The 17,378-nt window shown below is 37.7% G+C and overlaps 1 protein-coding gene across 1 annotated transcript in view; it reads right to left on the bottom strand.

Moving 5' to 3' along the window:
* Positions 1-17,378, bottom strand: part of RAPH1 (Ras association (RalGDS/AF-6) and pleckstrin homology domains 1) — a 100,263-nt gene that overhangs the window by 54,660 nt on the left and 28,225 nt on the right. The window contains 3 exon segments of the mRNA XM_041124006.1: positions 3,663-4,183; positions 5,068-5,173; positions 8,717-8,836. Coding sequence (XP_040979940.1) covers positions 3,663-4,183; positions 5,068-5,173; positions 8,717-8,836 — 747 coding nt within the window.

The following is a 17,378-nucleotide window of genomic DNA, read 5'->3' as shown; positions in this document are numbered from 1 at the left end:
AGAACGGGCGAAAATTAAACAAATCATGATGACAACAAATAAAACCATGATTTTAGACAAACCAGGGAATTCCAGTCAACTCTCCTGTAAGTGGCATGGAGACAAATTCAGAATGAGAACAACAAGGATGGTCCTGGCCAACAGAACCACTGAGAGTTATCATCTGTCATGATGCTGATGTATCTTCAACCCCAGGAAGTTCCTCCAGCACAGACTTCTAAGAAGGAAGAGGAAGATGACACTAAGGTGCCTGTCCAATGGCTCAGGCAAAAAGATTTGGATAATCCATGACCACCAGTGAGTGCATTCCTGCTCTCCCTTCCAGCCTGCAGTTCTTGGCTACAATCCCCCTACTGTGCATCAGCACACATCAGACCGCTCTGAGCCTATGCAATTCATCCAAATAACACAGAATGAGCCCCAGAATAAAAGTGGTAAGTTTTGGTGTGTTAAGTACCAGTAAGTGCTAAAGCTGGGACAAGGGAGGAGATGAGACAGTGTAAATAAAAGCTTCAGGGAAGGAAGAAAGAGAGGAAAGGGAAGTGACATAGTCTCATTTTCAGTGGTTGTGGAATTGCAGCCTCTTTCCATAACATTTGTCAGTATTATCAGTCAGAAAGTACAGTAGACGATACATACCTTCAGTGGGCCAGTGCATGGCAATTCTTTTACAGGATTTCCCTACATTTCCAGGTCAGAGAGCTCTTAAATACACAGCAGAATTACTTTGTATGATAAAATACTTAAGTTAATAACTGCAAATCTTAATTTCCTTTTTCAGACAAGCATTTCCTCCTATCAAAACAGTCTTCCGTTTTACTTAGTTTTATTGGAATCACAAGAGGAACACCGTAACGTTAGGTTGTGGAAGAAAGGATGACTTTTTAAAGTACCTATACTGCCTGGAAAGGACAGAAAGGATCAGTCAAGAGGGCAGAGCTGCCAAGTCACTGACCTCTTTCGTAAGAGCCATAGCAGCAAAGAAAAATTTTAAAGGTCAGCTCACCTACAGACAGTCTTAAGGAAGACAGGCAAAAAGAAAAGAGCTAACTTGAAGCACAATGTGAGAATAACAAATCTCAAAACAGATCTGCTGTGACCATGAAGTAATAGCCTCCCTCACTTTCTACATAAAAACCAGTGTTTTTCCCTACATGGGCACTACATCTTGTCATCTTCGTAAAGGGATGTCCTCTATTAGAAACAGCACCGTTGAGTCAACTGTGTGGGTGGGAGGGTAGAATTCAGCCCTACTAGGAAAAGGTGTTTTGGTTCACAACCTAGCCATGAAAATTAATAAACCCCTAAACAGTAGTTTTCAGGGACCAAATGAATTAAAAAGGAAATAAACTCCTTTGTTGGTACCCAGTGATTCCACCAAAGAATCCTCGGGTTTCTGCCCGTTTAGAAGGTGAATTTCATTTCAAAACCACCACCACAGAAACTGTCACACACTCGAAACAAATGTGATTTTCCCCTTTTCCATTCACCAGTGCTGAGGAAAAAAAAGTTGCTTCACAGTAAGAAGTCCCATTCCATTACATAACAGTTTTAATACTGAATAGTTGAATACAATTCTGGAAACTTGGGGAAAATTTCTGAGTTGAACATCTTCCTCAGGCTACTGAAATTAAAAAGAACAGATAGAGCAAAACCAAAGCAGAACTGTTAATGAATGTAGAATTTTCTTCTGCTCTCAAGAGGAGAGCAGAATTTGGTTCTCAAATTACTAACACTTTCTGGTTACCGCCTTCAAAGGAATCACTCTTATCAAGTTATCTGGGCAGAAGAACAATAGCCACATTCTTATGGGAGGCAATCACTGGGTTTACAAAGGCAGCTCTCACTTGTCTTTGTGAGAATAGCTTTTGGGGGTGATTTTGAGTCTTGCAGTCAGTGGCTAAGAGCTCAGAAAGCAACTGAGAAAGCAACTGCAACACTTGCAGCAATATAGATTAGCTTCCTGTGAAGACAAAGCAACTTCTTGACCTCTGTCTCTTGATTCACCAACATCACATTACTTAAGTGCAGCATGTGGTTTGTTGATTACTTGTGCCATGTGAAGAACTGAAAAATCTGAGAGACACGAAGGGCAATCTTGCTGGTGCCTCAAGGATATCACTCCTGAAGTAAGAGGGGCTGAGATCTAGATGGAGACCTGCAAAATCAACTGCAGAAAACATCCTGCATTTTTAAAAATAAAGAAATGCAAAATTCAAGTTTTTCTTGTACTATGCAAGTTGCAGAAGTGTAATTGATTCAAGTAAGTCATCTTTATAACATGAGGAGAGACAAAAATGCAATACTGCCTAACTTTCTGCATTTAAAAAAAGAAGACATATCAGCACAAATAAGTCAGAGATTAAAAAAAAACCCACCACTAAAAATAAGCCTTGTCATACCACAGAAAGACAAATGACTGACAAACAAACAATATAATCAATGATTGTCATAGGCTAGCTCCAACACTTAGGCCTACAGCAATAATGCAAAGGTTTGCATTTTAACTTTCCAAAGAGAAAAGGACACATTTATATATACCTGTTTTGCTCCACTCAATACAAATCTCCAATAAAAATATACTGAACAATAACTTTTTATACAAAAAGGAAGTTCAACTAAGCTGTCACTCATTCATTTCTCACCATTTCAAATAAAGATTTAAATCTAAGTGTGACCTTGAGTTGATCATTAGACTGACAAGCCTGCATCATTCACTCTTTACATCCGATGAACTTTTGCTGCAGATGGGTAGAGGCATGCTTTCAGCACAGCTCATTGAAATTAGTGTTAATTATCGATTAGAATAAACTCAGCTTGTTCCAGTTTTCTCCCGTAAAAGAGAACACACATATTAGTATAACTGACTTTCGAACAGGCCAGATTTCTGTTTCGGAGAATATTTCTGCAAGACAACTTCTAGCTAAGTTCTCTAAGTTCACCAGAACATTTTCCCCATTTCCTCACAGAAGTCACCAGCGATTTTCAACGTTCCCCAAACTGACTGTGTTTTTACTGAAAAGTTTCCTCTCTGATTAAGCAACACTGAGGCACCAAAATCCCAAATGAACATCTGCTATTGGTGTATCCCATCCCAGTTGTTTTTCTGTGTTGTGTGTTGCTTCAAAGAGTTCTCCCTGTCGTATATTAAACAAGAATATTAAGTAGCAGCAAATTACTGGTATAGTATAGCTCCAGGTAGGCACTCATAAATTGCTCCATGTGCTTCAGGTATTCAGTGTACTGTAACAGGAATGTAGTCTTGTCAGTTATACTTTTTTTTTTCCCACAGCTGTGCACTCCTCAGATTTAAATTAAAAGCAATATATGAGATTTACTTGGAATAAAAACATTAACTATAAAACATGAAAATCCATGACTGGCTTTGGAGGAGGAAGAGATGGGGAAAGCCCTTAAAAAAAAAAAAAAAAAAAAAAAAAAAGAAAGTACACATTCTTTAAAAAGATTCCTTGCATACAGAAACAGAGAAAGAAGTAGCCGCAGCATGTGCAGTCCAAGCAAAAGTAACCTTCATCTTTAATCAACCCCACTGCACTGAAAATGTTTAGCTAGTACTGTCAGCGGGGGGGGGGGGGGGGGTGGAAAGAGTTTGAAAAAAAAACCCCAAACCAAACCAAAATCTTGAATTAGTGACACTCTACCTCAGTGATTGGTTGCCCTTGTGATGTCAAGTCCAGTTCCTGAGGTCTCGTCACCTTGTCGATATCCAAGGAGTCCATGCTGGAAGCTGCAGAGGTTATGCTGGAACGGGAGGAGTTACTGATTGAGCGCACCTCAGCATCACTCACTGTGCCAGCAGATGCTGTCCTCCTGTGCTGAGCAGTAACTACTGGTTTGGTGTCTTCTGCAACAGACTGTTGGGCTGCCTCATCCATGCTCAAAGAGGCCTTCTCTAACTGTGCAGTGATGTCATCCAAAGATACGTTGGCATGTGATGGTTTAGTCACCTTACCAGATGATGAGGAGGATAATCCTTTCATGCTGCTGTGCTTAGTAGAAGGTCGGCTAGCAGGTGGTTTCTGAACTTTGGATTCTGTGGCAAGGCGTTTCACTGCAGCATTGTTTGCTGAATGAGACCCAATGCTGCTGAGCTCCTGCTCTATGGAACAGAGATCAGCCATGAGGGCATCTAGATCCACAGTCTCCCCCTGATTCAGGGCTTCTGCAACAAACAAGAGTTTTCAGTACATGTGGAGTTACTTAATTTGTCTGTGCAACTCTTCACTTTGTGTTATCAAATTTAACAGGGTAAGGGAACAAAGGAAGCTGTATTTTCTTTTCCCATCTGTATTGCAAAATCTCTGCTCACTGCTAAGCAGAAATTTATCTGCACTACTACTCTTGACCAGTCTAAATGCAATTAAAAAAACCCAACTATTTACGTTAAGTACATTTGCTGACAGAAGAAATTCTATGAATGTTCAGATTACATTTGAGAAGTTTAAACTGCTATCCTGTGAACAGAATCTAAACATACATTTGTATAATATCATGCCTCAAATTTTCAAAAAAGTGTAGGTGTTTTGCTAAGCATTTTCTGCTAAAGCAATGCAAGGTATGTAACTACTTTAAAAAAACAAAACCAAAAAAACCCCACAAAATACTATACACATACTCAAGCCTTTGCATTAAGGCTTCCTGTATTACAACCAGGGGAAGCTATTTTAAGACAAGGAAAAACATGATTTTTGTTTAATATGAAATAATTTTGTAGCTATATTCCTGCATCTTGTCCCAAGAAACAAGATGCTTTCTTCCTGTTTAACAGATACACATCAATTCATTCTTTCATGAGACCAAATCCCAGAACGTGTATTTCTGTGCAAACACTACACTACAATTCTCAGATACTAGGTGCTGTAAAAGATACTGCTTTAGGATACTCAAAATTCTGTACCATCAGAAAGCAACACCTTCAGCAAAGATGTTCTCACTTCAGCTAGGAGTGTATTTAAACACTCTTATGTTTTACAATGTTCTCATTTATAGCTGGAACAAGTTTTTTTCCCTAAACTAATATTTGAGGGGGTAAATAATTCAACAAACCATTCAAATTGTACATGGAGAAGCGATATGAGAAGTTGGCAAGATTGGTTTCCTGACGGAGAGGTGATCTCTTCACTGGTGCCACAGGCTTGTCTGTATCCAAACTCTGAAAAAGACAAAAAAAAGGGCAGAATAAAGTTTGACAAGTAACCGGACAAGCAAATCTTCAAGAGGAATGAAAATTAATTTTCTCTAACAGAAATTTTCAAAAACTCCTGCCGTATTAAAAAAACCAAAAAACTCTTTTTCAGGCTTGACTGAAAACGTACATCACCATACCACAGAGATTTAGCGTTAGATATTCAATGGAGAAGAGATGTTAAATACATTCTGGTTTTTTTAGAAGCAAATGGACAGAAAGCATATTCCACATGCATTTTTAAGTGGTGTCACATCTACCTTATTTTGAAACACAGACAGCTGGCTTACCTGTAACAACCCCTCTGTAGCAAATTGCACAAGTATCTAAACACATCCAAACTGTGGCACCCTCTCTAAAAAATGCACCATTAGCTTATGAGCATAATCATGGCATAAGCACAAAAAAGCATTCAATGAAGAATTCTATTTTATTAAAAAGGATTTTAAACTGGCTAAATTCAGGCATTTTTCTCAATAAGCCTTTCCTGTGAAAAATGTTAAATTGTGAAAACAAACCCCACCCAGTTTATGTAGGATAAATTTTTTTAGAAAAACTAATATAGGTTAAAAAAAGATACAAGACATCTTTCTACTCAATACATTGAATTGTTATGTTATGAAGGCTAATACAGGCATAATATTATAAGAAATACCAGCATTTTTGTAAGTAGCAAGCAAGAGGGTACCATGATCCAGCTGGTGACCCAAACGGTGCATGACAAGGTCTGGAGCTGCTGCCCCTGGAGTGACAAGTGTTACATGGGGAATCTAGCTCTTGCTGTCGCTGAGCCTTGACAGGCCAGCAGAGGGTCTGAATTTAAGTAATGCTTGTACTGATAAAGCTTTCCTGAAGATAAGCTTGTCCGAAAGAAAAGCATCTTCTAGCTCCAACAGAAGAAAGTTTCTCACCTAAGCTTTTAATTTCCATTTTCCAAATCTTTACTCAAGCCTGTGTTAAAAATCAAATGCACTATTTTTTTCCCCTACTATTTATTTTTGCTGAAATCACTTCTCAGTTTGGCTTGAACTTAAAAAAACAAACAAACAAACAAACAACCCCACACCAAACCAAAACACAACCACAAAACCCCCACTTTATTAGGAGGTCAATCACCACTTAATGAGGAGAAGCCAATGATGCAGCCTTGCCTACCATCAGGTGGAAAAAAAAAATCTCACCTCTAGTACCTCTAATGGAGCTTACATATTGTCCCACACAGAATAGCTAAATAATAATAATAACAACAACAACAACAATTTAAAAATCTATAACCCTAGAGGCAGCAGTGAAACTGGAGGCACAAGAGGCAAGTTAGGGCGCATTCTTTCAGACTGAACCCATAGACTGCCACAAAAGATCTCCTGTAAAGCAAATACATTCTGGTTAAAAGCACCTAAAACGTGTTTTACTGAATTTAATAATAAAGTTATTTCACATCCTTGGGAACACATGTGATATGCTCTCACTGTTACCAGAGCACATTCTCCATAACACATTATGATGCTAAACTAGCAGTTTGGAGAACTGCTGAAAACTGCAACCAAAAGCTTAGTTCTGAATGATCATGAGAAGCAAGGTAAGACTTCCTTCATTTAACCTGCACCACAGAGCAGGATAACTAGGGCCGGATATATGTTAATGCACTCTGCATCAGTGCCAAACTCTGCTCACATATGCTCCAAATTTTGTGACTACATTTTAAAATGCTTTCATTAGATGAACAGTTAGAGAGGGCACAGTGAATTCAAATGATCTCATAGGCATCTTAACAATTACAAATCTTTTAAAAAGCACTTCCATTTGTAAAGGAATGTGGGTCTTACTTTCAATCCCCCCAAAACAAACATTTAGGAAATCTAAAAAGGAAGTTAAGGTTCAAGCAACTCAGGGACAAAAAACCCTTCCTCCTACTGCTCCCAGAATCCAGATGATAAATAGCAACAAATGTTGAGACTACAGGAGAATGCACTTTGTAGCTTATTAGCTCTAACCACCCCCTTATATTGGGACTTTATTGGGATAGCTGCATCAAGACACAATCACTTTCCAAACAAACGGACTGAGACACAAGTAACTGCATTAACTTGTTTATACAAAACCATATGAGGTCACTCAAAGTTTTGGCAGAAATGTCATTTCTCAGTAGTCACAAAAGATAGAACAGCAACTGTCAGGCTATGCTGCAGACTGTGTTGTACAGCAATATGAAAGTGAGAAACAAATAACGTGGGTCTTCCCCTTAATTATCTGTTAGTAGGTTTTAAGAATTTTGCATGGATCAACACACAAATTGAGACATCACCATAAAGTCTGTATGTCAATAGTGTAGCTGTAAGCCCCATGTATGCTTATATATCTAGGCTGCTCATACCTGAAAAAAATGGGGCAGAGTACAAAAGGTCTCAGATCAATTACCCATTGTGCTCCTCTGAAGATCCTCACTCGAGGTAATTTACAGAGCCCAATGCCTTCAAAACAGCTCCTGCTTACCATTAAAAATCCTTCACAGGGAGTTAAAAAAACAAGAATTACGATATAATCACTGTCTTCCATTCATCTCAAAAGGCAGGATTCTTTATTGCCCTGCATGCACAAGTTCAGAAAAAAAAGTGATTTTCCCCTAGAGTGCTATGTACATTTAGATCTTGCAGGCAGAGATTTAACCAGAAGATAAGACAGATGAGCCTGAATTTGAAATGTTGTCACATGATTAGCTCAATTTTCCTTCAGTCTTTGGGTAAGATGAAGATGAGAAAAGCTACCTCTTCTCTAGCTTACTGAAACTTAAGGTATCATACCTTTGCTTAAGTCTACGTGACAAGGAGGGAGAAGATGAAATATGTTATTCAAGAGGGCCAGCTCACGCAGCTGAAAAAAACATAGCAGGCAGTCACAGAGAAATGGCCTATCACCCCAAGAGTCTGGCATACCATGCAAAATGCAAGATCTGCTTGTGAAGGAAAGGAAAAAGCACTAGAAAAAAGGTAGTGCCAAAAGATTATGTCCTTTCAGCTGCCTCTCCGATGCAGGAAGAGTACTCTGGAATAATGGTGAGTCCTCTAGGGTGTATCAGGGCACCTTAACATGTCATCAGTGGCAACATTCACAATTTCTTGTTCCTTATTGCTGTTCAGGTGCAACAAATAAATGCTGTCATAGCTGGACAATGTCCAGTCGTGTGTTTGGAGATATAGCCTAGCTCTAGCCAGCTAAAGTCAGTATTTCTCTACATACATGATGACAAAATACCAATTCCATAGTTGTCAGAAGGAATCATACCCTTTGGGAAAGGTCAAACTAGCAGGTCATGAAAAATGAATTTAACAACTTTGAGATGGGGAAAACAAGCCACTTTAGAAATCTCTTTTGTACAAGAGTACTGAGCTGGTCACATGCTACAGTCTACCTTGCTTCAAGTGGCAGTGCTAAGTAGTTAGCATCCAACTGAAAAGAAACATGTAATACTTGTAAAGAATTATTCTGTGATATGATTGAAACCTTGCTAACCTGTGTGAGTTTGTCCAGTTCCCCCAGCCAGGCCCCAAACATCTTGTCCAGATCCTGATCTTCCTTATCACTATCTTCTTCTGCACCATGGTCAAGTTCTTCATCTGATAATTGCTCCATCTGAAAAAAATTAAAGATTGATACTCAAATTGTATCAGTGTCTAAGAAAATTGGTGTCAGCTACTAAGTTTCTAAAAAAGTGTTCTGAAGTCAAAGCACATGTCTGTCCATAAGCTTTATAAAAATTGCATACATTCACAGTTTATTACCCTGCTGAAAAGTAAAGAGTTAGTGTGAAAGCTGCAATGGATAATTACAAAGCCATTCTTGCAGCTCACTTTTGTCAGAACCTTGCAGAAAAAGAACAACAGAGTACACAATATTTAATACACCATCAGAAATTATTTCATGCTAGCCTTGCACGTGCATTCATTGCCAGCTATTGTTGGCAAAGTCTATTGACTTTACATTACAAAAATTCAACTCTTGTCCAAGGAATTCAGCTGACCACAGTTAAGCAACACCATTCAACCCACAGGAAGTGCAGTCTCACTGCACTGCAAATAGCTGACTCTACACATCTGTAAACAGAAATGCTTAAACAGGCCACAGAGAATGCCAGCACTACATCCCATGAGACAGTTTAAATCTTGGACACTGTCCAGATCACTTCAGTGATACTGCACAGTTTTTATCCAACAAAGAAACTCCTCCCTGGAAGCAGAAAGTTGTGATTACAGCTATCAGACCCTCCTTCATTCAACAAATTTGAGTGACCAAGATAAAGACTTAACTTCTCCAAAGGTTATCTTTTATCACCTCAAAGGAAATTAATCTTTTGTTAAACAAGCCTCTATTCTCTTCCCCAAACATGTCCTCCAAGCCCCTTATATGGAGTTAAGACACACATGCCTTCCTGGGTACATCCACACTGTTAAACCCAGGATCTGGTTCAGAATGAAGGTTTACATACTTGGGAGCAAAATGACATAGGCAACAATTTGGGAGTGATCAGGCACTACAGAAGAGCAAGTCCTAGAGATGTGCTATAGAATGTCCAGAGAGACATGAGAACAGATCACCACCAGGAGCTACACAAAAAATTCATGGTGTGCCATACAGCTTGATTTGGTCAAGTCACAGGCTACATAGTAATTTGCTACATAGTTTTCAGAAAGCTCCAGTTCACATTTCGTAGATTTAAAAGCAAACTTTCTAAATGCTAGTCTTCAGGAAAAGACAAATCTTGGTCTGAAAGACATCAGTGTTGCAAAGTTGAACTGATGAGAGATGTAATGAGAGATGAAAAAGGGGATCTCAGAGGAAAACTGTTCGATCTGTTTTTGACTTTATAGTCAAAATAGTTCATGCAAAAAACCTCAAATAGTTTAAAATAGTTCAAAACTCAACTAGTTTTTGCATGAACTCAAACAGTTCATGCAAAAAACCTCCATGATTTAAAAATAGCCCTTCCTTCTATTTATATATTGCTTATATTTCACTTTACCTTGATAAAATAATCAGGCAACAGGAGATTTCAGAGGTGATCTACAATTCTGAGGTCAGCAGAAGCCAGTGCCTCCCACAGATGCAAGATACTGCCATCCAGTTGCTCTAGGCAAAGCAGCTTCAGTCTCCTACTGAGATTTTACTTTTGTGGGAGAGCACAATGCAGCTGCTTACCTTAAAAGGGACAATAATACTAAAGCTAACCTGGCATGGCATACTGCACCAAGCAAACACTGAACAGATTAAATTCACCATCTGGATCTCATTTCTTCCAACACTTGTTCTGAGTCCTGTTAAGTACTACCAGCACTCCGGGGAAGGGAAGGAAGCTCTTCCTAAAATCTAAAAGTGATGCTGAAATCCAAACAAATGCCAATATACTTATGTAATAGAGCTGCATCCTTCCACCAAGACTGCACCAGTTTTTACGTTCTGTAAGTCAGGCATGCCTTCCCCTGCAAGATTCCTCTCCATGATGTCACCTGAAAGCCCTTCCACATACAGAATTGGAGACAGCAGGGTAGCAGCAACTCACACTCTGCCTGGACTTCTGCAAAACAAACAGAAACTGGATTCCACTTCCATGCCCCTTCAAAGCTTTGCTTTTATACAGACCAGAAATATTGTAAATTCAAGACAAAACACATCATACTTAAGGTGACATGTTCAAACTGCTGTAACAGTGTTCACATTCAACAACATCGCATTTCTCAATGTCTAGGTACACTTGAAGCAAAGGCTAAGGGAAGCTATTAAAAGCGTGCCTTAGGAAATATGACTATGAACTGGCAAATCAAATGAATGGAAACTGTGATATAAACCAGACAGAGCTCAGTATTTACAGATACTTTACACTGCTAGCCTTTCCCTCTTTGAGCTGTTTTTGCCACTTAATCTACAGTTAGATGGGACTTGTCTTGCAGTGCATCCATTCTACAGCACCATTCATAACTCATCCTTTCATTAAGAGAGGAGCTTGTTCTTTTTACTAATATTTCTGACAATCTAAGCTGTGGAAAGAAACCAGCATTCTCAATTTCCCATAAGCTGTTGCTTTAGCTATTTTAGCTTGGCATCAGAGACACTGCTTTAGTTCCAGTTACTCTGAAGACAGAATTAGCAGCCTAAAGAAAACTTTTACAAGTAAAGTACTGTCGTGTCAGCAAGTCTGGCACTAAACCCTGTAGTATTTGCCAGCTCCTTGTAGTCCCCACCCAAGCTTCCTAACGTCAGCTGCATTTCCTATGAGCCTGTCAACGTTTGCTTGCAAAAGGCACACAGAGGATAGTGTCTCGCTTAAGAAACTGCTAATATTAACTTGCTAGTTCTGTAAAAAGAATCTCTCTTAGCACAAGCTCCCCTACTGGAAGGAGATATTTCAAAGGACATTAATTAAAGGATTAATTCAATAAATTAAGGCAGAGACAAAATGCTCAGATAACAGTATCTGAACTTTTTGACATAAGAATTCGAAACAGTAACAACTCAAAAAAAAGTGCACATTCCAATTAAAAAGCTTGAAATTTTCCTTTTTACAGCCATTTTCTTCCTCACTGTTGTTGATCACAGCAAACATGCACTATACTTTAGCAAATCATGATCTAACAGGGAGTTATCACACCTTTCTAAGGCCATGACATTTTTACTTACAACAAGAAAGAAAAATGGCATGTGTTTAAAGGGTTGTGGGGGTTGTGTGTGCTTTGTTTTGTTGTTTTGTTTGTTTTTAAAGAGTCATTTAGAACTATATTAGATCTAAGAAATGGAAAAGGAATAACTGTTCTAGTGTGACACCATAAAGCCAGCCACTTATATTCCTAGAGCATTTGCAGGGTAGCAGAGTTTAGGTAGCTGTTGCCTCTGCTTAGCTTATACCAGGCGAAGTGCCAAAGTAATTTTAGTATTCATTTTTCAACACTTCACTTTCTATTCTGTTCAAGTGTATGTCAGAACAGAATTTAATGAAAATCAGCAGCATCATTCTGGGATGCCTAGATAAAATAAGGTACCAACATGGTATAGTCTTCCATATGCAAGTAAGGCTTCCTGCACTGAAGTGTGGTCTACGGACTATTTCATTATCCACTATGGACTGCATCAGTCAACTTTATCTGTTTGAAATGCTACGTAAACAGGCAGACTCATAATAGCTTTAAGTCAACTGTCTGGTTTCCAAAACAGTTCATTAGGTTTGTTCACTTTTAAATGCGTGAAGCACAGTATTCTAATATCGTTTTATGAAAAATCACTGAGGCTTTCATTAGAAGTCACCAGTTGCAACAGTTAATCATAATCTACTATTTTAATTACACTGTCAGGGGAAAAAAAACCCACAAACTTACCAATAATTTAGAAAAAAAGAAACATTTACTCTTTCAACCTGATTGTTATGCAAGCCATTATAGCTTTTAGTATGTCAGGACAAATGTGAGATGATGTGACATCAAAACACATAAGGAAAGATGAAAAGCCCAAGAACAATGCTTCAAATACACCATTTTGACATTTTCAAGAAAGACACCATTGCAGAATTCTGAAACTAACAAATTGCTGTCATCAGAAAGCAACAGCTTTGAGACAGACATAAGTTATAATCAAAAGTGTACTTAAAGTGTCTTTCACTGAGACCCCATTCTGCAGACTTGCACTTTGAGACGGTAGTTCCTGCCTTAAATCAACCCAGTTCAAGAGAATAGGATATTATTATATTAACAATATTTCCTTATAATGAAAACACTCTGCACTGAAAAAAGTAGTTGTAAAAGAATAAGACTGCAGGATTTGTTTACATCACACTTAATTAACAATGGAAAGATTATCAGAGAAACAAAAATAGAGTTCTCTGTCCTACTAGAAATGCCAATGTGATTAAAGGTTCAGCAACAATAATGTGTTTATTCACTATAATTTCAGAAGCACTGTAATAAGCATTTTGAACTAGAGATGCTTAAGTATGTTCAAAGGCAACTGACAGCATAAAACCCCAAAATGAAAACAAGCCATCTTTCAGGCAACTGATGTTTTCACCCCCAATCTTTTTTATTATTTAAACACAAGCCTGTACAAGCTCATGCTTGTTACTGAACTAAGGATCTTCCTAAAAACAACTATTGAATTCGTTACAAATCTATTACAGGAATGCAGTAGACAATACACAAACATTCAAAACACCATCTGAACAAGTAACTGGATTTCTGCATTTTAAAATCTAGCCCCAGGAACCAAAAGGAACTATATCACATACTCTGGTTTGGAAAACATACTCTGTTTGGAGCTGGTTTGGAAATCAGAGTTGCTCTTCCATTTGTCATCATCTGTGTGTCATCATGCCAGTATCCATTTCTGTTTAAGAAGTTGTATATGACAGAACACTACAGCAGTATACCGTATGAGCACATAAGCATAGTGTGCAGACATAAATACAGGAGTAAGATTCTAGCAGGTATTCATTCACCTCTAATACTTGTTCACCTGAGTGATTAAAGAAATGTTACTTACACAGGAAAAAAAAAAAAAATTAACTGCTTTCACAAAACTGACAGCCAAAGCTCACATCCACATTTCTACACATTTTCTTGACACTCTGGTAAATAATTAAAGGTAGTTTGAGCACGTAAATTATTTGTTTCTTATTAATATTCTGTTCATATAACAGGGACCAATCAAATCCAGCAAGTTCTTAAGTAAAAAATAAGAAAGTCTTATGCTGTGACTGACATTTCTCCTTCGAATTTAATACTGCAGCGCACTAAGTCAACGATACAGTGCAGATCATTTCCTTTAGCATTTCCGTGTTTCTTCTTAATAAGCATAAAATATTCTGAAATTAACTACACCTGAAAAAGTGATCTGGAGGGGGATTAGAAAGTTATGGAAAATTCTTAGTGTATTATCCAATGTCCTATAACCCAATTTACGTTAAGAGTAATCTAGATGAAAACCTGAACAAAAGAGCATTTGTTTTCTTTTAGCTTCAAACAGCATAGGAACTAGCCGAATACATCCCAAGGCTCCTACAGCACACAGACATTCCAATGCCTCTCAAATTCAATAACTGAGGTACAAATCTGTCAGCCAAAAAATTCAAATTCAAAACATCCCAAATAAAAATTTTATGTCAAGTGAAAGCTTCCTTCAATATACTATTTTGAGCCAACTTTGAGCTTTGTTTTTCTTTTTTTAAACCATGCTTCAGGCAATAGTTTTCCAGGCTTGTAGTCACACAACACAGTGAAAACACATTGAATGTCTGATAAAAGATAAAGCTTCAGCCACTTCAGTAAAAACAAAGAGACCTTTTATAACCAATAACCTCATATGTTTCTGAAATTACTCAGGCAATAATTTTAATAGTTAAAATTCTGCATTTATGTATTATACAAAGAAAGCATCTGTTGCCACGTTTTAAAAATCAAATAATGTCTGTGCACTCTTTTGTACCAGTTAAACAGGTAAACCTGTATAAGCAATACAGCTTTAAATTGGAAAAATATAGAATCTATGCCTTGCATACATGAAGAGATTCACATACTTAGAAGTACTGTGGGTGACCTCTTGAGGTCCTGGACAGCAATATCTACCTGCCTCAGTGTAAGATCCAAGAAAGAAATAGTTGCACCTAAACACACATCAATAGATTGAAGATATAATTAAGGTGTATAAATCATTCATAGTTACTAATGTATTTCAATACTGGGTCACTGGCTTATTAAGGAATGTGACAACCTCTGATTCAAGTCTACTACCTGTTTCCTGCCCTTCTTTCCCTCCCTCCGCAACTCATTAAGGATGTTTTCTTTACATCAACACATTATCTGCCACAATTCAACTGAACTGTCCTGTCAAACTCAACTGCATTCCAACTATCAAGGAAGCAAGGGACTCAGCATTACTTTTGGAAATAGGCTTTAATTCCTTACTTATTTCTTAAATAAACTAATTAGTAGCAATTTGGAAATAGGGTTGGCAAAAAGGAATGAACAAGTGTTTACACACATGGGGCTCTTTAAGCTGTTCTTCAAAATTAAAATAGGGCATTGGACTTTAGCAATAAATCCTATTCTTCAAACATAGGAAGTCAAGAGCAGAACATGAGATGTACAAGACTCATTCAAAGCAACTAGTAGAACAAAGACAAATAATTATGGAATACATAAAAACAGCTTTAAAAGCAATGTGCGGTTTGAGCATATTTCATTTTCCAGTCTTACTTGGTATTAGGCAGCTAGTCTGGACTGCAGAAATCCAGCAAGTACGAAAACCCGACATCCTCACTGTAAGGCCTTATTCTCAGGTTTAGCTGGAGGTACAAAACTGGACAGCCCACAATATTCCCTCCCTTAGCCACTGATCTGTGCAACATGCAAGAATATATCTTTGAAACCACGGAAAAGAAATCTTTGTGTCTGAAAATGCATGTTTTGAATTGCAGACAGGCTAGAGTTTCAGTAAAAGATGGATTAAAAGCTGCTCAAAGTAACAGTTATTCAAACAGCCTGATTTCTAATGCTACTCCTAAAATCAAGCACATGCCTGTACGAGAACCTGCCTTTGCCTCTAGCTGTTTGTATTTTAAGCCCAGTCGAACAACAACCTTTTCACTAAGTTCTTATAGAGAATATAAAGAAAACTATTTTTAAATTTGTAATAAAAATAATTATAGCAACACAAGTGAACACATAACTTACATAAATTTTAGCAACTGCTAATGAAACAACTGTTTGAAAAAGCAACTGGAAGAAGAAAAAAGTCTTAATCAGCTATCGGATGGTAATATCAAAGCAAACTGTCTCACTGTTCCTGGAACCCCCCCAAACACATCAGTGCTGTATAAACTCCCCCTCTAACTTTAGTTGACACAAGCACCCACAATTTTCTGAAATAAACAAACTGAAGATACTAGAATGTTTACTTCATCATCTTGATTTCTAACAAACAATGGGAAATACTTCTGATGTGCCACAGAAAAATCACCCACAAAATACTCACCCACCCCTTCTTTGTTTGAAAGCTTGAAGAAAGAGGTAAAATACAAAGTGGATCAAGCAGAAGTCTACCCTATATTCCACGGGGTTGGTTTCTCATCATCACTTATGCTGTCTTTGTATTATTACTATTTATATTGACTCTAGCTTTCCATAACTGCAGCCTAAAATTTTAAATTAGTCTCCACAGGGTGACCCCCTGTATAATGAAACACATTTAAAAGATCTTTCTTCCTGTAAGAGAGGGGACACACCAAAATTACTGAAACGTCTACTGAAGAATCTATCTAACTGCATCTGGAATTTGTGCTGCTGAGAAAGCACACAGTAGAACCTTTATTCCCTCCAATATATTTCAGTGCCTGTCTCGCATCTAGCCAGGCAGACGTTGCCTTGAAAAGAAGGGGCTTTATCAATCATAGTGTCCCATTTCCTGAACCAAGATTCCAGCCGGAGTACCCAAGCCAACATTAAATTAATTCCCATAAAAAGAGCATCCTAGATTACATCATGTCTCACAGCAGATTCTTTATGAAGACAACCTGAAAACAGCTTTAAAAAACTGCTTAGCCAGAGATCATGAAAACAAGTTGCCTTAGGTAAAATATTTGTCAAGCAGAGTATAAAATATAGGTGTTCTCTAAAACAATGACACTCATTAGCTGCAGGAGCCAACATCTTAGTCTTACCAGCTAAGACTAGAGCATTTTCAGTGTGAAAACAGAGTGAGACTATGAAAGCTAGGAAAATGTGTAACTTTGAATCTGTATCAGTCTGCCTTCAGTAGGCAGAGATGTACTTAAAAACATACATTAGCTCCAATTTTCCAGAATCTTCATTATGCAGTTATCATAACACAAACACTACTGTAGCATCTCTTCCCATGCGGTTTTAGCTTTGGAATGATGTTCAAAAGAAGAATAACAAACATTAACAAGTTGATGCAGAAAGAGAGTTTAATGCAGTAACTTCAAGAAGTGTACGTCTGTAAATAATTTTCTTTACATAACTAATCTTTTTTAAATATTAGTAGGAAGTAGACAGAGTATGCATTTTGCATTATAAATGAAAAAATATCTTAGAGCAGCTGCAAACTTGACAAAAAACAGCTAGATGTCAAAAAAAAAAAAGGTTTCATAGTCAAGTTAAAGTTTATTACACAATTTGAG

Source organism: Aquila chrysaetos, chromosome 6 (assembly GCF_900496995.4).
Source record: "Aquila chrysaetos chrysaetos chromosome 6, bAquChr1.4, whole genome shotgun sequence".
In the NCBI taxonomy this organism is placed as follows: domain Eukaryota; kingdom Metazoa; phylum Chordata; class Aves; order Accipitriformes; family Accipitridae; genus Aquila; species Aquila chrysaetos.
Note: the sequence above shows the minus strand (reverse complement) of the source record. Positions and strands in the feature narration are given on the sequence as shown.